Source organism: Miscanthus floridulus, chromosome 11 (genome assembly GCF_019320115.1).
Source record: "Miscanthus floridulus cultivar M001 chromosome 11, ASM1932011v1, whole genome shotgun sequence".
In the NCBI taxonomy this organism is placed as follows: Eukaryota; Viridiplantae; Streptophyta; class Magnoliopsida; order Poales; family Poaceae; genus Miscanthus; species Miscanthus floridulus.
This window is the reverse complement of record NC_089590.1, coordinates 15268110-15289726: the sequence shown is the minus strand read 5'-3', so window position 1 is coordinate 15289726 and position 21617 is coordinate 15268110. Positions and strand designations below refer to the sequence as shown.

At 41.3% G+C, this 21617-nt stretch overlaps 1 protein-coding gene across 1 annotated transcript in view; it reads right to left on the bottom strand.

Moving 5' to 3' along the window:
* Positions 1 to 9708: 9708 nt before the first annotated feature.
* Positions 9709 to 21617, bottom strand: part of LOC136491682 (SWI5-dependent HO expression protein 3-like) — a 37126-nt gene continuing 25217 nt past the window's right edge. Inside the window, exon 3 of the mRNA XM_066487949.1 lies at positions 9709 to 10054. Within this exon, the coding sequence (XP_066344046.1) occupies positions 9709 to 10054 (346 nt within the window). The remainder of the gene's footprint in view (positions 10055 to 21617) is intronic.

Below are 21617 nucleotides of genomic sequence, written 5' to 3'. Positions count from 1 at the left end.
GTGGTGCCGGGAGCCAATCCAATGAAGGCGAGCTAGACCATGATGGGACCACCTCTGTAGAGCCCTTGAACATGTCCTTGGTGGACGACGAGCAGGACCATGACATTACAGGAGACCCACTCCTACCGTGGGGCACTAGGAGCACATCCTAGCGATGGCGATCTCGACCACGATGGTGCCACTGATGATGGCGAGGTGGACCACACCAGGAGCAGCGATGGCGAGCGAACCACCGGTGCCGGTGGTGTCAACATCATCATTGTGGGCGATAGAAAGACCAATGCCAACCTAGGGGACAGTGTGTAGGACCGCGATGGTGCCAGCGATGATGGCAAGGTGGACTGCACCTGAGAGCGGTGGTGGCGAGTGAACCACCAGTGCTAGTGGCGTCAATGTCGTCATTGTGGGTGACTAGGAGACATATGGCAGCCTAGGAGATGGTGTGTGGGAGCACAACAAGACTAGTAGTCAAGAAGGGTATGAACAGGCATCAAAGCGGGGTGCGCCAGCGCATTGGAGGAAGCGTGGACTAGAGCCTGGACACGTTTCCTCGAGGAGGACCTATAGTGCTTCATGGGGATGGCCTTCATGGGAACCGATGGAGAGGTGAAGGTGGGGACTTTGCGAGGCAGTGCGAGGCCAGGGCTTTTGCACAATGCAAGGGGAGTGAGGCCAGGCTTTGTACACATAGGGATGCTAGGGCTAGAATAGGCTTCTTACGTGACCACATGATGTTCATCATTACTAGTACTATCCGAGTAGTGAATATTTTAGATGATTGGACCTTCTGTCATCTAGTGAAGTGTACAGTGCAACCCATTCCAAGCAGTCATAGGATCATGGTAGCCAAGGGGCAGTAGCTAGCTAGAGATGGCTACATGGTTTCATAGGTTCTGATTATCTGCACATCCTCGGCTATGTTTGAAGCTACCGCTTCAGGAATCCAATACCTTACTACTTCATGCATGCAACCATAGACGGTGTAGCTCCTATTTATAGCACACCTGATCATGCAAAAGTTCTACTCATAGCTGTTGGTATTTATTAACTCACATAGATAAATCCACAAGCGCACAGATACCACTGTAGCTTTCACCCAAAAGTATTCCAAGTATCACATCCATAGGGAAATGTGTGAGGTTAACTACAATCTAACTAAACCAGGGGTAGCAACAAGATTAGGATAAACAGGAGCATAGAGAGGATAAGTAAGGTTCTCTAGTTCTAACTTTGGTAAGCTATGTCTTCTACTATTTAACTAGGGACCTTACTAAGGGAAAGACACCAGCAGAGAATGCTTTCCTTCGTAATCAGGTCCTACTTGGCCTACAAACGGGAGGTGGACTACAAAGGATTCAACGAGGCTATAAGAGTCACCCTCATGAGCTACCACTGATCTAGAATGTATTGTGAATCCACGATTAACCTAAGTCGAAGCACCATGCTTACACTTACGATTAATACTTTACTCCCCTAGGAAGAGAATAAAGCACTCAAAAGAGTTGCGATCATGATGAACAATATAAACAATTGAATCAGAACTTGATTACTAGAGAAGTCTTAGAAGTAAGCTCAAATAGAACTTGGATCCACCAAGGTATAAGCCATAGAGAGAGCACCGACAGGCCAGCACTTCCTCTAAACTCTTCCCTCACACTCTATCTCACTATTATTTATAAGACTAGATCCTATGGAGGACTAATCTTCTCTTGATTGCTGGCTCAATCCTAAAGATATGAATTAGGGTTTTAGGATGGCTCTGCTGGAGGGGGAACATGGCTGCATATATAAGGGGTAGCGTCAATTCTGGACCCTCAGATCAAACTGACTTGAATAAATGGCATAGATGCGATCTTTAAGGTAGTGGAAAAGCGACGTAGCGAGGAGGGGCTGACCCGTGGGTCCCACAGGCTGGCCAGCCAACCCCACTTGATAGCCTCTTGGGCTCTGCTTTAGTGGGTTGCCTTTTGGAGTGTTCTGGAGTTGTTTACGCTATGGGTAAGCATGATTAAGTCTAACGTTTGTGTCCACCATGATAGTTTTCTGGATAAACCCTGCTGAAAACATAGATTCACCAAAACTTATGGAATTTATCAGTTCAAACCCCTAAACCTATGTTTGGTGATGGAATTAAGTATATATGCAGGTTATGTTGATGGTTTATGATTGATGTTAACAACCATCAACAAAGCTCCCCTTCTTGCCATGAAGATCTTGAGTGGTTATAAGGATTCTTGTGCATAGGGTGATTGTGTAACTCATCTTAACGCCTTGTCAAGCAAGAGGATCAGCAACTGTGGTTAGAAGAATTCTTGTGATATCACCTGAGTCTTCTCTCCATTCTCGCAGAGCTGTTCTAGTGTTTGCAAGGGCTAAAATGTGTGGACACCTTCCCCTTGTTTGCTCACACTAATGCCCATTGGGAAAACCATAGGCTTCTTTCCCGTAGTTTCTCAGTCACCAAGAAATCAGCAGGGCATCTATTAGGTAGGCGGTTTTTCCCCTTCTCTAGCATAATTTTATCAACGGGCCGATGTGACTTGGTTCATGATGACCTTTGGCCCTATGGGGATCCGGACTCCCTTCAATCCAAAGAAGCCTTGGTGGGTTGATCGCTGGTCAATGTAAATCTATCGTATCCATCCCATGATATTTTATAATTATGGGAAGCAATAAGTCCGAATCTGTTATCTCTTCAATATCCATCCCCTAAATTTGTGGAGTGTCGATCCATTTCCGTATCTGACTTCAATTTCACACCCCCGACAAAATCTATCTTCTCACCTTCCTAGGCTATATATACGGGCCATGGCTGTGGATCGAAAAACATCCTACTTCGTCTCAAACCTTTTCACGTTTTTAGTGCAGTTGATACTTTCCCATAGGTTTGAGATCAAAGAGAATAGCAAGAGGTCTGTGGAGGAGGCCCTCAATGGATCTGCGTCATCATGCCAGTGCCTTCATCACAAGGAGGGTGCAACTCATGATGCTCTCACTACTTCGGGGCATAGGGCCAACTCTGTTTAGCCTTTGAGGTTCTATTCATCAACAGCTTGCCACTAGCTTCCCTTCTATCTGAGGAGGTGGATCAACAATGATGACCTGCTCGCCTCCATTGACAAGCATGGCTAGAATCTCGTCGACTGTCTTTCCCTTACAGAATTGGCTCTGGCTTTGGTCTGATGTCGATCGCCTCCCGAGGTCGATTCGGTGGAGGATAGGTTGGCCAAGGCCAAGGCCAGAATCGCGAGTGACACATCTGTCATAACTTTTGCTTCTTCTCAATTTCATCTTCAAGATTCTGATCATTTCCTCTTTGAATCTTTTTAGATTTGTCCGCTCAACTGGAAAGCCTCTGCTTAGCCACAGAGTATGTGGCAGGGTTCGTCAACGCTAGAGGTGCTGTCCCGGTGGTTCACCTGCACGACATCCTGAACCATGTCAGGGAGGTCGCTTTGCATGGTGTTCATCATGGTGCCACCATGGCGTTGGCTGCTGCACAAGCCCGTTCGGGCAATGAACTTCGGTTTCTTCCCCACAGCTTTCCAGCCGTGGCACACCCTAGGGGTCATAAATGCCTGGTTGAGGATTTCTCCAGTGCCACCAACTCTATAGCCTTTATTTCCTAGGCCAATAATATAGTAACCAAAATGTTTTCTAGAATGTAGTTTGTAATAGATGATATTCAGCAAACAATTTCTCCATCTTAAGTGATTCTCCTTTGTTTCGTACTTCATATTATATGCATCGCTTTATCTGTGTTTGCTTTGCACCTATTGGCGATACACATCATATCGGCTTCAACCCCTCCAGGTTTATTTTTGCACTAGAGGCGATACCTTTCTGATATTAGCTATTAGAGCTGACGACCGAACAAATCGATCGTCAAGTATTAATCCAAACACTAGGGTAATATTTCTTTAGATATTTCCCATTGATTGCTCTGCCAAATTCTTCCTCTCCTCTTAGTGTTTCCAAAATATAAGCATTACCAGGCACACAACGTTTGATCCGATAAGGTCCTTCCCAGTTAGGTGACCATTTGTTGAACTTACTGTCCTTTGACCCGATCGGCAATTTCACTTAAAAGACCAAGTCTCCTTTAGAAAATTGCTTAATCTTGACTTTTTTTATTGTAATATTTCACAACCCTCAGTTTATTGGCTTTGATATTTTCAAGAGCATGCAGCTAAAGGCAACTCAAGTTCTCTAAGTTATCTATCATAAGATTCTTGTAGACTTCGGCTGACAAATCATTTTGTAATGTAACATGCCTCGATCCAGTCTGAACTTCCCAAGGAAGAACTACATTATGGCCATACACAAGTTCATAAGGTGATGTTTTAATTGATCCAAGACATGCCATCCTATATGCACATAGTGCCTCATTAAGCGTTGAATGCCACTTCCGTGGCTGTTCCTCAATCTTTTTCTTGATCAGCTTAATCATAATCTGATTGGACGCCTCTGCCTAGCTATTAGCCTAAGCATAGTAAGGAGAAGAATTTAGTAGCTTGATTCCCATATTGGTAGCAAAATCTCTGAAATCCTCTGATGTGAACATTATCCCCTGATCGGTAGTTATAGTTTGAGGAATCCTAAAATGATACACAATGTGCTACTTGACAAAATCAACCATGTTCTTTGAGGTTACCATTTTCAATGGAATTGCCTCAACCCATTTAGTGAAGTAATATGTTGCTACCAATATGAACTTATGTCCTTTGCTTGAGGGTAGAAAAATCTAGCCAATTAAATCAATTCCCCAACCTCGAAATGGCCATGGCTTGATTATTGGATTCATCGCCGGTGTAGGCGATTTCTAAACATTACCAAAATGTTGACAGTCCTGGCACCCCTTGTAATATTCAAAATAGTCTTCCAATATTATTGGCTAGAAGTATCCAGTTCTGCGAATAATCCACTTTATCTTATAAGACGATTAATGAGCTCCACATATCCCTTCATGCACCTCGCCCAGCAACACCTTAGCTTCTTCTCGATTTAGGCATTTGAGCAATACTCCATCGGCTGTTTTGTAATATTGCTGATCATCTAGTAAAACATACTTAGTCAATTTATACCTTAGCTTTCTGGCAACTTTCTGTGGCAAATTTCTAAGGTAATCGGCTATTTAGACTCTCCAATCATCATTCGAGGTTTCACTACTCAAGACTTCTCGAAACACTAGATATTCTGATGCACTTTGAGCCAGACGATTAGCCTCTTGGTTTTGTGCTCTTAGAATATGTTGGAAAGAGACATGAAGAAATTATTTGAGCAACTTTTGGCACTCATCATAGTATCCTTTCAAAGTATCTTCTTTGCACTCATATAGGCTGATAACTGATTAATAATTAACTGTGAATCTCCAAATACTTCAATTGCTTCAGCCTTTACTTCATGAAGAAGTTGAAGTCCCTTAAGAATAGCTTCATATTCTGCTTGGTTGTTGGTAATCATTGGTTCAGTTGGGAGAGCAAACTCAAAACTTGCCCCCGGGGCGAAATAGTAACAATACCAATGCCACCTCCATGCGTGCTTGATGATCCATAGAAGAATAATGTCTAAGGCATCGGTTCTACATAATCAATGCTTGGCTTATGATGCTGGGTGACAAAATTAGTCATTATTTGTCCTTTGACTGCTTTAGCCGATTCATACTTCAAGTCAAATTCTAATAACGTGAGAATCCACTTTCCCAATCTACCATTCAGTATTGGCATTGATAACATGTGCTTAATCACATTAGCCTTAGAAACAACTATACATTCAGTCGATAATAAGTAGTGTCATAGCTTAGTGCAAGAGAAATATAAGCATAGGCATAACTTTTTGGTGGGAGAATATCTTGTCTCTGGATCCAAGAGCCTTCTACTCAGATAGAAAACAACTCACTCTTTTCCTTCAAACTCTTGCATCAAGGCCGATCTAGTTGTCTTGTCATCAGTTGATATGTACAACTTAAAAGGCTTACCTTGCTGAGGGACCAACACAGGTGGACACTTCATGTATTCTTTTATTCCTTCAAATGCCTTTTGTTGTATGTCGCCCCACTTAAATTCTTGATCATTCTTCAACTTCAACAAGGGAGAAAACGACAGAACTCTCTTCAACAAATTTGAAATAAATCTTCTAATGAAATTAATCTTATAAAGCAAAGATTATAACTCTATTTTAGTAGTCAGGGGAACTACCTCATCAATTGCTTTTATGCTTTTTGACCAACTTTGATTCCTCTCTCGTGGACCATGAAACCCAAGAAGTGTCCAGCTGACACTACAAAAGCACACTTATTAGGATTCATTCTTAGACCATGTTTTCTTGTGCATTCTAGAGTCTCCCACAAATCAGCTAGATGTTCTTTGTACCCTTTGGATTTTATCATCACATCATCGATGTAGATTTTAACAATCCTGCCGATCAACTTATGAAAAATATAATTCATCGCTCTTTGATAAGTTGCACTGGCATTCTTTAGACCAAAGGTCATCACAACCCACTCGAATAAACCAATTGCGTCGGGGCACCTAAAAATGGTCTTTGCTATGTCTTCATCAGCCATCAAAATTTGGTTATATCCTGCATTATCGTCCATGAAGCTAATGACCTTGTGCCCGTCTGCTGCATCTAGTAACATATCAGCTATCAGAATCAGGTAACCATCCATGGGTGTGGCTTTGTACAGATCCCTGAAATCAATGCAAACTCTTAATTTTCCATTCTTCTTATACACAGGGACAACATTCGATATCCGGTCTGCATATCGGCATGGTCAGATAAACATTGCTTCCAGTAAACTTTTAGTCCCCTTTTTTATATCATCAAGCACATTCAGGTTGAATCTCCTTGGATCTTGTTTAAATGGTCAATATCCAGGTTTGATTGACAACCGATGTTCAACAATTGATCGGTCTAGACCAGGCATCTCATAGTATTCCCAAGCAAAATAGTCTTTAAATTCCTTTAATAAATCAACCAGCTCTTGCTTATACTCAGGATCCAACCTAGCACTTACATATGTCAGCCTGGGTCTATCTCTAGAACCAATATCTACTTCTTCTAATTCATCAGCCGACGTGAAGCCATATCCTAGTTTGCCATCTGTACCATCTATTGGATTATCCATTAAGACAAATTTTCAAAGCCGACTACTTAGATCGGCTGTTGGCTTTCATTATTGACTCTAACAAAGCCTCCTTCCCATAACTTGCCAGAAAAGCATTCGAAGTCTCCTAGTTCCCAAAAGACTAGATTGGCTGTTGCGATACTCACATATTCATCAACGCGAACCAGCTTGACATCATCTCCATTCCACTGAATCAAACACTAATGCATAGTTGATGGTACACAATAGTGCGCATGAATCCAGTCATGACCAAGGAGCAAACTGTACGACCCTTTTCCATCGATGACAAAGAATGTGTTGAGCAGTCTTACTCCCGATTGTTAGTTCGATGTTCATTGCCCCCCGGGTCTTAGATGCATTACCCCTAAAGTCCTTAAGCATCATGTTAGTCTCAATCAGATCTCCTGGTCCCTTGCTAAGCTTACAAAAAGTTGTGTAAGGCATGAGATCGATAGAAGCACCTTCGTCCACCAACATCTTGTTCATCGGCTTCCCATCAACCAAACCTTTTACATATAAAACCTTTAAGTGTCGATGCTTGACTGGTTTATCAAATATAGCCTATTGTATAACCATCAGCTTAGCAACCATCTCTTCATACTCTGATTCATCGAAATCTGAATGAACTTCTGAATCTGCCAGAGCTCTAAACTCTGATGGCAATAGGAAAGTCATTTGAATATTAGCCGATGGTTGCCTTCTATCGGTTGTTTGCTTAGCACTCCATACTTGAGGTTTACTGGATGCCTGAGCCTATTCCATGTAACACCTCTGGTGTTTTGACCTAGCACTAAAAATTGACATGTCATCATATGCATTGCAAAGCATTCATATAGTATAAAGTTTTGAATGCATTCACTAAATAAGGTTTATTTCATAATGTTGTTATTTCATGTGATGTGTTTCAAAAACCCTAAATAAAGATCATGACCACAAGGGTCAAATTTCATGTGATCATGTGAGGCCATGTGTCATTTGACTCAAATAACCCTAATGGGCCATGTTACTGGTCAAAAATCAAAATTTAAGTAAAAGGAAGACAAATCAAATTTGAATTCAAATTTAATTTATAAAAGTCCTTTTTGCCCCTTTTTACTAATTCAAAATCCATGTGGAATTTGGGGTTGAGGCAAAAAGCAAAGTTGGAGATTATTTTATGTAGATCAACTATGGTATTCAAAGTTTTTTCAAGTTTACATATAAAATTTGGAGTAATTTTGAAATTATTCAAATGCTCAAATGCACCCCAAATTCAAATTTCAAAATGGAGGTAGAATTTGAAAATATTTCTAGAAGCAAAGTTGTAGAGTTTGAAAAATTGAACAACTTTCATTTTTGGAGATTTTCAACTTCTTTAGAAAATTTGTGAGTAATTTGAAAAATGGACGCAGTGGCAGTTCTGTAATTTTTTCCAAAAATCAACCTCCACCTCTCTGCTTGCCGCCGGCGCCACGCGGAGATCACCGCCGATCGGGTTTCGCCGCTTTCACGCGTAGTGACACGCCAATACCTCCGTGGCGAGTTCGCCCGTGTGCTGTCAACACCGCACGCCCTCCTTCTTGCTATAAATAGGAGCACGCCGTCGTCATTTCGGAGTTTTTCCGTCGACTGCTCGCCGCCGGTGTCTTGCCCGTACTCGCGCAATTCGTCCTCGCCGTAGTTTCTAGGGCCAATTGCTTTAGCCAGAAGCTCTGCCTCATCTTCCTGCTCCTCCTAAGCTTGATCGTGTCGCTCCTGGAAGTCCAGCGCCGCCGCGCGACTTCGTCTTCTTCGGAGCCGGCCGAAGCTCCGCCATCCTCGGTCTCACGTGGTCCCGTCGATCCGGTACATCTCCGCCTTCACCGAGTCTACCTACGCGATCACGGTGAGCTCCTGAATGTGAAGATTGTTTCGCTTTAGTCCCTACTACAGCGTCACCATGGCTACGCCGTACACCGTCGTGCCCAGTCCGCCATGCCCGGCGTGGAGGTGTCTCCAGTGCACCTTTTCCCTTTCTAATAGCTGGGATTGGTTCGGGGGAAGTAGTAGATCATTTTGGTGAGGTCTGTTTCGCCGGAGCATCACCGTCAGTGCATTTTGCACCCGGTCAGTGAGGGCAGCGCCGTCGTGACATGTTTGAATCACTGACGGGTGGGGTCAGCCTGTCAGTGCGAGTGAGGAAGAAGAATAGTGAAAATTTTTATTTTCTAAATTTGTGAATAGTGCTGAAAACTTTGGGAATTTGTAGGAAATTCATGAATGCTCCAAAAATTCTGAAATTTTGTGTGTAGCCTCTGTACATGCTCTAGTATGGTTTAAAAATTTGAAACTTGAAATTTGAATATATTTTAAATGTTCAAATATTCAGTCCATTAATTAATAAATGCAATTTCCATGATTTTTGTAGGACACTTTATAATTCCAAAAATTATGAAATTTGTTTTGGTACACTAATTTGATATGAGGAAGCTTACATAAAATTTTGAAGTCTTTTGGAACAAGTTATTTTTGGGCTTATTTCCAAATTAATTTAAAAATAAATAAAAGCAAACCCTAAGTGTTTGATTAGTGTTTGGTCTTATTTCGGTCATGTTTTGTGACTAGTAGGGTTCAAGATCAGTGTGGTCAGAAAGTTCACCATAATGGTCAGAAAGTTCACCATAGTGGTCGGAGAGTTCACCATAGTGGTCGGAAAGTTCACCATAGTGGTCGGAGAGTTCACCATAGTGGTCGGAGAGTTCACTGTAGTGGTCAGAAAGTTCACCATAGTGGTCGGAGAGTTCACCATAGTGGTCGGAGAATTCACCGTAGTGGTTGGAAAGTTCACCATAGTGGTCGGAAAGTTCACCATAGTGGTCGGAGAGTTCACCGTAGTGGTCGGAAAGTTCACTGAAGTAGTCGGAGAGCTCGCCAAAGTGGTCGGAGAGCTCGCCAAAGTGGTTGGTGCTGGCATGGTCACATCCGTTACGAATATGGTTTGGCTTAGTTTGGCTTGTAACTATACCATGGAGGAAAGTTGTATTCAAGGTGTTGTTATATTTCATGCACCATGAAAGCATCATGTTTACATTATCATCATGTTGAAGCATATGCTATTATTTCGTGTAGAAACCGAGAGTGAAACGATTCTAGTTGAACAAGTTCTGGAAGAGTCCCTCGATTGTCACGAGATTCGATAATCATGGTACTGATCCGGAACCTGAGATCATCAATGAAGGCAAGCCCCAGTTTATGCATTAAACCCTTACCTTGTTACTTTGAAAAGTTTATCACCTATGTTACTTATTGCATTAAGTTGATTAATTCAAATGTTACCTACTTGATGCATTACCTACCTTGTTAATTGTTTACCATCCTTGAAGATGTTTTCATTTACAAAGGCAGTAGATTGCTTAGTATGCTTTATGGTAGGCTTTCAAAGTAAAAGTTTCGATACAATCAAAGATGGCATACTGGCCAAAGAAAGAAAGAATGTAGAATGAACTAGAGACTAATCGGGTGACTTATCTAGAATGTTGGGTAATGTTGCCGACTATGTCGCTTAAAGGCCACTCATTGTGGATCTTCTGAACGAGACACTTTGTAGTACTAGTCACATACTCCAGTAAGCCTACTTTGGCTAATCCGATACTAAGACAAATGCCCACGCACTGGGAGTGGAGTGATGGCGGGAGTAGCGTGTACCCTCGTGGCTGGAATGTGGCCGGATTTGAGGTGTGCTGTGCTCTCGGGTGGCGTGGAGACGGCTTAGTATAGGAGGATCCGGTAGCGAGGTTGATATATGTAAGATTAAGTTCTACATATGTCGTGTGATAAGGAATCCCTAGCTAGGACTTGAATCAATTCAAATTGCTGGTGCTTCGCGGATATGGTGACTCGATTCATTACAGAAGCAATGCAGGACTGGTGAATTACTAAAATATGAGAAAAAGAATGGAATGAGAAGGAATGGAATATGGGAAATGTATATTTAGTTGAGATAATGAACTAAAAGGACTTAGGGGTAAAATTTGAGAATAGGATAAATATAGTAAGCTTTTGGCAAAGGACTTTGAATTTTGCTACATCCTTACCTTGTCCCAACCCCTGCATCCCTAAAGTCTTACACCCGTTACGTCGGGTTAGTCTTGTTGAGTACTTTTGTACTCAGGGTTTGTTAACCCTTGTTGCAGGTGAGTCGCATGCACAGGCTTGTTTTGGTCCCTGCTGCATGTCGGTGTTTGAAGTCAACAACAATGAGGAGTAATGAATGGCCTTTGGACAAGGCACTAGTTTGTATGATAAATAAAGTTAATGTAATATTATCCCGCTACTATAGTTGTATGACACTTATGGTATTGTAAGTTTGAAAACAACTGGTTTGTAACTATGTTATCTTAAGACTTCCGCTATCTTTTACTCTGGTATATATGTTTGAATAAAATTGTTGTAATCTGCAATGACTATGATTAGGATCCTATTTGAAAAGAGAATCGTGGATGATTCGGGTTTCCCGAGGACACCCGATAGACCTGTTGAGTTGTTGGGAACTCATGTACGCTATCCGAGGTCTGTTAAGACAACGATAGGTGCACTGTGGGCCCTAATTCCTTAGGAGGTTCTGCCACATTCCAACTCTCTATTCCTTAGATGTTGCACCCTTCTCTTCTGGCTTCTTGTCAAACCTCCTAGACACCATTGGCCTTCCTGCCAAACATATTCTCTTCTTGTTGCCTTCTTTATAATCATCCTAGTCTTGATCAACAACTCTTTTTCCAAGCCAATTATGAACACTTCCATTTTTTAAGCGTTGATCCATGTTACTATGATGATACGCATCTTGAGCATGGATAGACCGATGGTTGGTTTGAGATTGCCTAAACTCCCAATACTGATCGCTGCACTCTGGATAGTTGTTCCTCTCTTTTTTTCTATTGACACTGGTATTCTTGCTCTTCTAACCAACACTGATTATCCTTTTCCTTCTGCCACTAGCCATTTATTCAACAGAATTCAAGATGTAACCCGTGGCTTTATCACCCCATCTTTTGACGTTTCTTCCTGCTCATATCGGCTCTTTTGCTTGTCACTGACGTCTTCTAATTTCTCTGTATTCGTCAGCCGATATTTGCATCTCAGGATCGACTGTTCTAGCTTCTCTTGATTTGGTTGAATGTCAGGACCTTAGTCTTTCCTTTGAGTAGCCTAGCATCGACCATGTTTTGATCTCCTGGGAAAGGATTATCATCAACTTTCATTTTCCGAGGTGTATCAAATTTGTGTCTTCCTTATTGAATAGCCCTCTGTATATGCTGCCAGAAATTCTGCATTCATTAGTGGAATGAGAAGTAGTGTTATGGAACTTGTACAGGACTTATTCTTCAACTGATCAGGGGGCAACATAACATGATTATCTTGCAGATTGATCTGTCCCTTCTCAAGCAAGAAATCAAAGAGCTTATCTAATTTTGTGACATCAAAGTCATAGCTCTCCTTGACTCCTCTTCCCCAAGGATTTGGTACCATTACTATCTTTTTGCCCCAATTCCATTCAGTTGTGGCAACCTCTTCTTCTTCATCTTCATAGCTATCATCGACTAAATATGGATTGTAAGCTTCGGCCACTATGGTACTCTTCTAGAATCGGGTATCTCTAAGCATACTCCGGAATTGGCTATTGAGTGCTGCCACTCGTTGAGCCAATTGACCCAAGTTGTCAAATTCTTGTCCCAACAGTTTTTCTTTCCATGTTGGCAGCATTCCTTGAATGGCCAAAGTAGCTAGCTGATCATCAGCCAAATTTAATGAGAAGCACAAATTCCTAGTCTCTCGGAACCTCTGGAGAAACTCAGTGCCCAATTCAGTTAGTTTTATGCCTTATAGTTGTTAAATCGGTAATCTCTTTTTTCTCCAATCCCAGTATAAAAATATGTATGAAATTTCTTCTCTAGGTTAGCCCAATTGGCAATGGAGTTGACTAGTAGTGATGAAAACCAAGTGAAGGCTGGCCCTGATAGGGACAAGGAGAAGAAATGAACTCGATGGGCTTCTTCAACTGGATGCTTCGACCAACTATGTAAGATATCGACTGACATGTTCTATTGTGCTTGTGCTATCTTGGCCAATGAACTTAGCAAACTCTGGGAGCCTATAATTTGTAGGAAGAGCGACCAAATCATACCATTCTGGATATGGGCATTTGTACGAGAAGGTCAGTCCTTTTGGCTTCAGACCGAACTGATTCTTCATCATCTTGGTCACCTTTAGCAACTAACTCAGTCAGTATGTGAATTTGGATTTCTCTGCACTTGCTGACCCATCTGTGGATTGAAATCCTATGTGCCTTGATACCCTAGATTCAAAATCATGTGAAGGGTGTTATAATGTGTGCCATAATGATACCCTTGTGGAATCTCTATCTGTTGGGTCCTTTGCTGGTTTGCTGCTTGAAGTCTCTAGTTTTAGACGTTAGGATCTATATCTCTACGGATCATTTGAATTGATGGCACTATTTTTTGAGCCGATGATGATATGTGGCCTGATGTGCCAAAATTAATCACATGGTTCTGACCTTGCCCCACCGGCTATTGCACATGCTGCACCGATGAATTCAGGATTATACTATATTTGATTTGTAGTAGTACCTTGAGCTTGCTCAAATGAACTCTAAACTGCCTGGACATCATCATTACCAGCTAGTGCAGCTTCTTGATGGCTAGTACTAGTTTGATTAGTTCCTTGAGTCAATAGATGTGGAATGTTGTAATAAGCCGACCCTGATCTGATCAGCTAGAAACCTATGAAACACCTCTTTTATGGTGTTGTGGAATGTGTCCAAGAAAGCTTCATTAAGGCTTGATATGGCATCACTGAACAGATTTGTTTATAGCTTCTGTGAAGAAACAGCTGTCTTTAGCTTCATCTGCATATGTCTGCCCATGCAATAGAACTCTCAGTAGTGGATATTTCTAAACAATTGTATTGTCACGTGTTTTGGTGTAGGACAACAAACACTTGTTCTGAAATTCTTTTATAGCTTTGCTAATGACACCTTTATCTCCATCAGGTAGGTCTTTGTAATGTACTATAAGGATGTCATTGTTGTAAACCTGCCATGACGATTTTGGTGTCCCACCGGGCATGCCAGAATGTGTGTCCGCATAAAATTTCATCCCATGTCAAGGGCGCACAAGCAAGCCAAAAGGGTCTGCTCGATGGAGTTGTAGATCTGTCTGGCTTCAACACTAGAGATGGTCGATCCTACATACTCCTCTCCAATACATGCCAGTCAATTTGACGCTGCAATTGATAAGGAGAGAAAGCTAATCAGTAATTTAAGGCGGAACATGCCAGTGTTGCCAGACAGTCCCGAATGTGTGGCTCTAAGAGCCAATGTGGAAGGAGATCGACTAAATAGTTGATTCTAGCATACTCATAAGAATAAATCAATTAGAGCTCATAGGGTTGTGGAAGGAAAATTGGTTATCATTCAGGATGAATGTTGTTATTTAGACAAATATTAGTTAATGGCAATAGGATGTCAACAATAATCAGTTTATGCTAAGCCAATGACTGCGAGTAACCGAATCCCTTTTTATATAAAAGAAGCAAGTTCATCATATTTCAACCATTTAATAGAGATAAATCTAATGAACATATTAGATCTCATCTATCATTATGACCAGTGGGGCATAAGGTAGAATCATGAAGGCCATAGAAACAACAATAGATTCGACGACCCTAACTTATTACTAATATCAGTGGGGCATGAGGCAAAATCATACTAGGCCATAATACAATAATAAGATCATGGGGCTAACACATCTTTCAACCTATCTTTACTTCAACGGTCTCAGTGACACGAACTGCATATGTGAAAGCACTCGATATCGACTAAAACAGTCGATCTAGGCATAGCGCACAGTTAAGGTCATGCCCTATCAGGAACAGATCTACCAAATAATGATCCCCACTCCATGGTGCTAACAGTGGGGTGTGAGGCAGAATCACACAGGCAAGTGATAATGGGCCATGGAACAGTTTTCGTTAGCCAATAGATCTATTCAAGACTAGACACTGCCTTAACCGCATACTATGCATGATCAAGATTGATATAAAATAGCTGATAAAACATAACTCATCATTTAAAGTGTAAATTAGATCAGTTTGGATTAACAAACGATGGGTTAAACATGATATATGGCCGATCTAGATCAATCCCAATCGAGCGAAGTGATATTGCTGTAATTAAATAAATAATGGAAGTAATAAGCAATATTGGTAACTTAATGAATCTATTCGAAAGGTCGCCACCCTTAGACAGAGATGATAACTTGACCTTAATCTAGTTCGAGCAGTGGAGGTCGATCGAATCGATGCAGCCGTACTTAAACTAAACAAGAGTCAATAACTAGCTTATACCAGAGTCGCAGTGGAGGTCGACCTGGATCGATACAGCCATACGAATAGAAGTATAAGCCATGACAGTACTTACAGACAAGCCAGAGGTCGGTTGAACTGATGCAGCCCTGCTCGCAGAAGAACTCACCAAGATCTACTCTACTCCTACTCCTAAGGGGTGTCCAAAGCCAAAAAAAAGTAAGTAACTTGTATCTGATTGATTGTGTGTCCTTTACAATAGCCGGGTCCAATATTTATACCTGGAACCTACGCATGAATCCTACTTAAGCATGACTCACCACAATTTCGGCCTAAGAGAAAATATTCCTAATTTAAGATAACTTGGACCCTAATCTTTCTCTTTTTGTAGAGTCCAACATGTTTTTCTCGGCGCCGATCATAGCTTTTGTCGTTATCTGCTGGCGCTATCTGAAGAAAGCCAATTCGAGTGTTACATTCTAATCAGCTGATACCGACCTTTACGCAATGGATTTCTTGATGACATGATCTTGGGAGCTTCCAAATCCCTACAATTCTTCTTCCAAATTTTGGTGTAAACAACAATAACAACAACAACTACTACTACTACTACTACTACTACTACTACTACTACTACTACTACTACTCCTACTACTCCTACTCCTACTCTGACTATTCTACTACTACTACTACTACTACTACTACTACTACTACTACTACTCCTACTCCTACTACTACTCCTACTCCTACTCTGACTATTTCTACTACTACTACTACTACTACTACTACTCCGTCTACTCCTACTTCTACTACAACAACTCCTACTCATACTGATTGTGTATTATATATGCTCTAATGATTGTGTATTATATATCATGCAGTGCGCCAAACAACCCTATGGCTCAGTATTATGTGGCTTCTATGTTTGCAAGTACCTAAGGACGTGCAGCAGATTCAGCCAAAGCTGGCGGCAGCTCAAGAAAGCACAAGGATGGTGGCGAAAGGAGAAGGTTGACAAAAAAATTCAATCAAACAATAGCGGACATATGTAAGTTTGTCACAAGGAGCACACATGAAAGGAATACATTCTTCAACAAGGAAATTGAGTTAGCACTATGGCAGAAGCTCCTGAGGAATTGGGCCCACATGCACCTATAGTTGTCTTAACAGACCTCGGATAGCATTCACGAGTTCCCAACAACTCAACAGGTCTGTCGGGTGTCCTTGGGAAACCCGAATCATCCACGATTCTCTTCTCAAAAAGGATCCCAATCATAGACATTGCAGATTACAATAGTTTATTCAAATATATACATTAGAGTAAAGATAGCGGAAGTCTTAAGGTAACATAGGTTACAAACCAGTTGTTTTCAAACTTACAATACCATAAGTGTCATACAACCATAGTAGTGGGATAATATTACATTAACTTTATTTATCATACAAACTAGTGCCTTGTCCAAAAGGCCATTCATCACTCCTCATCATCATTAACTTCAAACACAGACATGCAGCAGGGACCAAAACAAGCCTACGCATGTGACTCACCTGCAACAAGGGTTAACAAACCCTGAGTACAAAAGTACTCAATAAGACTAACCCTGACGTAAAGGGGTGTAAGACTTTTAAAGATGCAGGGGTTGGGGCAAGGTAAGGGATGTAGCAAGATTCAAAAGTTCTTTGCCAAAAGCATACTATTCTTCATCCTATTTTCACTGTTTTACCCCTAAGTCCTTTTTGTTCATTATCTCAACTAAGTGTACATTTCCCATATTCCATTCCTTCTCATTCCATTCCTTTCTCATATTTTAGTAATTCACCAGTCCTGCATTGCTTCTGTAATGAATCGAGTCTCCATATCCGCGGAGCACCAGCAATTCGAATTGATTCAAGTCCTAGCTAGGGATTCCTTATCACACGACATATGTAAGAACTTAATCTTGCATATATCAACCTCGCTACCAGGATCCTCCTATACTAAGCCATCTCCACGCCACCCGAGAGAACAACACACCTCAAATCCGACCACATTCTAGCCATGAGGGTACACGCTACTCCCACCATCTCTCCACTCCTAGTACATGGGCATACGTCTTAGTATCGGATTAGCCAAAGTAGGCTTACCAGAGTATGTGACCAGTACTACAAAGTGTCTCGTTCAGAAGATCCACAATGAGTGGCCTTTAAGCGACATAGTCGGCAACATTACCCAACATTCAAGATAAGTCACCCGACTAGTCTCTAGTTCATTCTACCTTCTTTCTTTCTTTGGCCAGTATGCCATCTTTGATTGTATCAAAACTTTTACTTTGAAAGCCTACCATAAAGCATACTAAGCAATCTACGCTTTTTAAAAGAAAACATCTTCAAGGATGGTAAACAATAAACAAGGTAGACAATGCATCAAGTAGGTAACATTTGAACTTAATCAACTTAATGCAATAAGTAACATAGGTGATAAACTTTTCAAAGTAAACAAGGTAATGGTTTAATGCATAAATCGGGGCTTGCCTTCGTTGACGATCTTAGGTTCCAGATCAGTACCATAATTATCGAATCCCGTGACAACCGGGGATTCTTCCAGAACTTGCTCAACTAGAATCATTTCACTCTCAGATTCTACACTGAAATGATAACATATGCTTTAACATGATGATAATGTAAACATGATGCTGTCATGGTACATGAAATATAACAACACTTCGAATACGACTGTTTTTCACGGTACAGTTGCAAGCCAACAAAACCAACTTGCAATGCTACCGTCAAGAACCACACATGTAACTTGACCAAATGGATCTTGAAACCCTACTAGTCACAAAACATGACCAAAACCAGATCCAACACTAATCAAACACTTAGGGTATGCTTATATTTATTTTTGAATTAATTTGGAATTAAGCCCAAAAATGAACTTGTTCCAAATGACCTCAAACTTTTATGTAATCTTCCTCATGACAAATTAGTGTACCAAAACAAATTTCATAATTTTTGGAATTATACAGTGGCCTACAAAAATCATGGAAATTGCATTTATTAATTAATGGACTGAATATTTGAACATTAAAAATTTATTCAAATTTCAAGTTTCAAATTTTTAAACCATACTAGAGCATGTACAGAGGCTGCACACAAAATTTTAGAATTTTTGGAGCTATGATTATTTTCCTACAAATTTCCCAAGATTTAGCACTATTCAAAATCAAAAAATAACAAAACTCACTATTCTCTCTCTTGCTCTCACTGACAGCCGGCCCCCACCTGTCATCCCCAACCTCGGGCATTGACCGTGGCTTTGATGGCACTGACTGGCGCTAACTCACCGTCGGTGAGCCCAACAGCGACGGCTAAAGCACTAATATATTCACAAGAGCTAGGCGCATCGATCAGTGGTACTTTGGAGGTTGATTACGACATGGAACAAGGCTGACACCGGCCATGGCGGACGCGGTGACACAGCAGCATCACGCTGGCAAAATAAGGCTAGTAATGGTGAAACAGAGAGTTCAGGAAGCATCAGTGGCTCACCCCGATCGTGTTGAAGCAACAAGCGAGACCGGAGAAGCTAAGGTGACGCGTTTCGACGGTGACCGGGATCACGGTAGAGCGGACCTTGTCGACGACAGTGTTCCGGTGACTGCAGTGGGCAAAACGAGCAAGCAAGAGTTGAATGAGCACTACAACATCGAGATGAAGCCAGAGAGTCAACAAGCAAGGGCAACGGCTCCCCAGATGAGGCTGGCCACGGTGAATCGAAGTTTCCGTTGAGGTCGCCGGCCGCGAGGAAGATGAACGTGGAAAACGAGCTCTCGGCAAAATCAAGCGACAGCAACAACTCGGTCGGATGCGCAAAGAGTGGGCGAAACTAGAACACAGCTTTTCCTAGGCTATCTTGTGCTGAGGAGGCGAGGGAAGCTCACTGGAGTGGAGACGGCAGCGTCGGGAAAACAGAGGGGAGGAAGAAAAGTGAACGGCGTCGTCTGGGTCTTATAGCTCGGCCAGGAGCGCGCGGACTCGACACGCAGTGTTCTCCCTACGCCAGCACGAAGCCAAGGGCAGTCGTAGGTGTGCCTGGAAGGCCGGAGAAAGGACGCCGGTGGTGAGGCGGTGGCGTCCTGTGGTTATCTGATTTTTGAAATAATTACAGATTTGCCACTGAGTCCATTTTGCAAATTACTCACAATTTTTCTAAAGAAGTTGAAAATCTCCAAAAATGAAAGTTGCTCAACTTTTCAAACTCTACAACTTTGCTTCAAGGAACATTTTCAAATTATGCCTCCATTTTGAAATTTGAATTTGGGGTGCATTTGAGCATTTGAATCATTTCAAAATTACTCCAAATTTTATATGTAAACTTGAAAAACTTTGAATACCAAAGTTGATCCTTATAAAATAATCTTCAACTTTGCTTTTTGTCACAACCCCAAATTCCAAATGGATTTTGAATTAGACAAAAGGGGCAAAAAGGACTTTTATGATTTGAATATGAATTCAAATTTGATTTGTTACCTTTTTACTTTAACTTTGATTTTTGACCAGTAACATAGGCCCATTAGGGTTATTTGAGTCAAATGACACATGGCCTCACATGATCACATGAAATTTGACCCTTGTGGTCATGATCTTTATTTAGGGTTTTGAATCACATCACATAAAATAACAACATTATGAAATAAAGCTTATTTAGTGAATGCATTACAAAATTTTCTACTTCATGAATGCTTTGCAATGCATATTAGGACATGTCAAGTTTTTAGTGCTAGGTCAAAACACCAGAGGTGTTACAACCCTTCCCCCTTAAAGAAATCTCGTCCCAAGATTTAAAACCTAAGGCTAAGTAATGGAAAAGGAAATGTGTCAAGCTAACACATCATAACTTTATTCAAAAGGCTAGTGAGGGGGTTCTTCATTCTAATGATAAATGAGACAAGTTACAATATAGACAAGGTATTGCAACTAGATAGAAGCGAAGAAGTCAGGAAAGTTATCTTCTAATGTAATCCTCGGACTCCCAAGTAGCTTCATCTTCAGTGTGTTGATTCCATTGTACTTTGTAGAACTTGATTGTACGTCTTCGAGTGACTCAATCTTTCTGATCTAAGACTCTAATGGGGTACTTGGCATAAGTCAAGTAGGTTCTAGTTCTACATCACCAAAGTCGATCACTTGGTCAGGTACTTGAAGACACTTCTTTAACTGAGATACATGGAAGATATCATGCACAGCTGACATGTGATCTGGTAGCTTGACAGCGATAGGCCACTGGTCCACATCGTTGTTGGATTTGAAAACGACCTACATAACTGGGCACCAACTTTCCCTGAATCCCAAAACTGATGAACTCCCTTCATCGATGCATACCTTGAGGTAGACATGATCTCCCACTTTGAATTCTAGCAGGTCGTCTCCTCTTATCAGCATAGCTTTTCTATCGGGATTGAGCTACCTTCATATTAGCTTGTATGAGTTTAACTTTCTCTTCAGCTTCCTTGACCATATCCGGTCCAAAGAACCAACGTTCTCTAGCTTCTGACCAATTTAAAGGTGCCTGGCATCTACGACCATACAGTGCTTCGAATGATGCCATTTTAATGCTCTCTTGATGGCTATTGTTATATGAGAATTCAGCTAAGGGAAGGCATTCATCCCATTTAGCACCATAGGAAAGGACACATGCTCTTAACATATCTTCAAGAATTTGATTTACCCTTTCAGTCTGTCCATCTATTTGTGGATGATAAGCAGAACTACGGATAAGTTTAGTTCCCAAAGACTCAGTGTAGACTTTTCCAAAACTTGGATATGAATAATGACCCTCTGTCAGAGACAATGGTCTTGGGTGCCCCATGCAGACTGAAGATTCTATCAAGATAAAGCTTTGCATATTGTTCCGCTCGATATTTATCTCTGACTGGTAGGAAGTGAGCTATCTTGGTTAGGCGATCAACAATAACCCATATTGAATTGTAGCCTGTAGATGTCCTAGGCAATCCCACTGATGAAGTCCATACAAATATCTTCCCACTTCCAAGATGGAACTGGTAATGAATGTAATGGACCTGTAGTCTTTATATGAACCTGCTTTGACTCTCTGACAAATATCACACTTGGCTACATATTGAGCTATTTCTATTTTCATTTTGGTCCACCA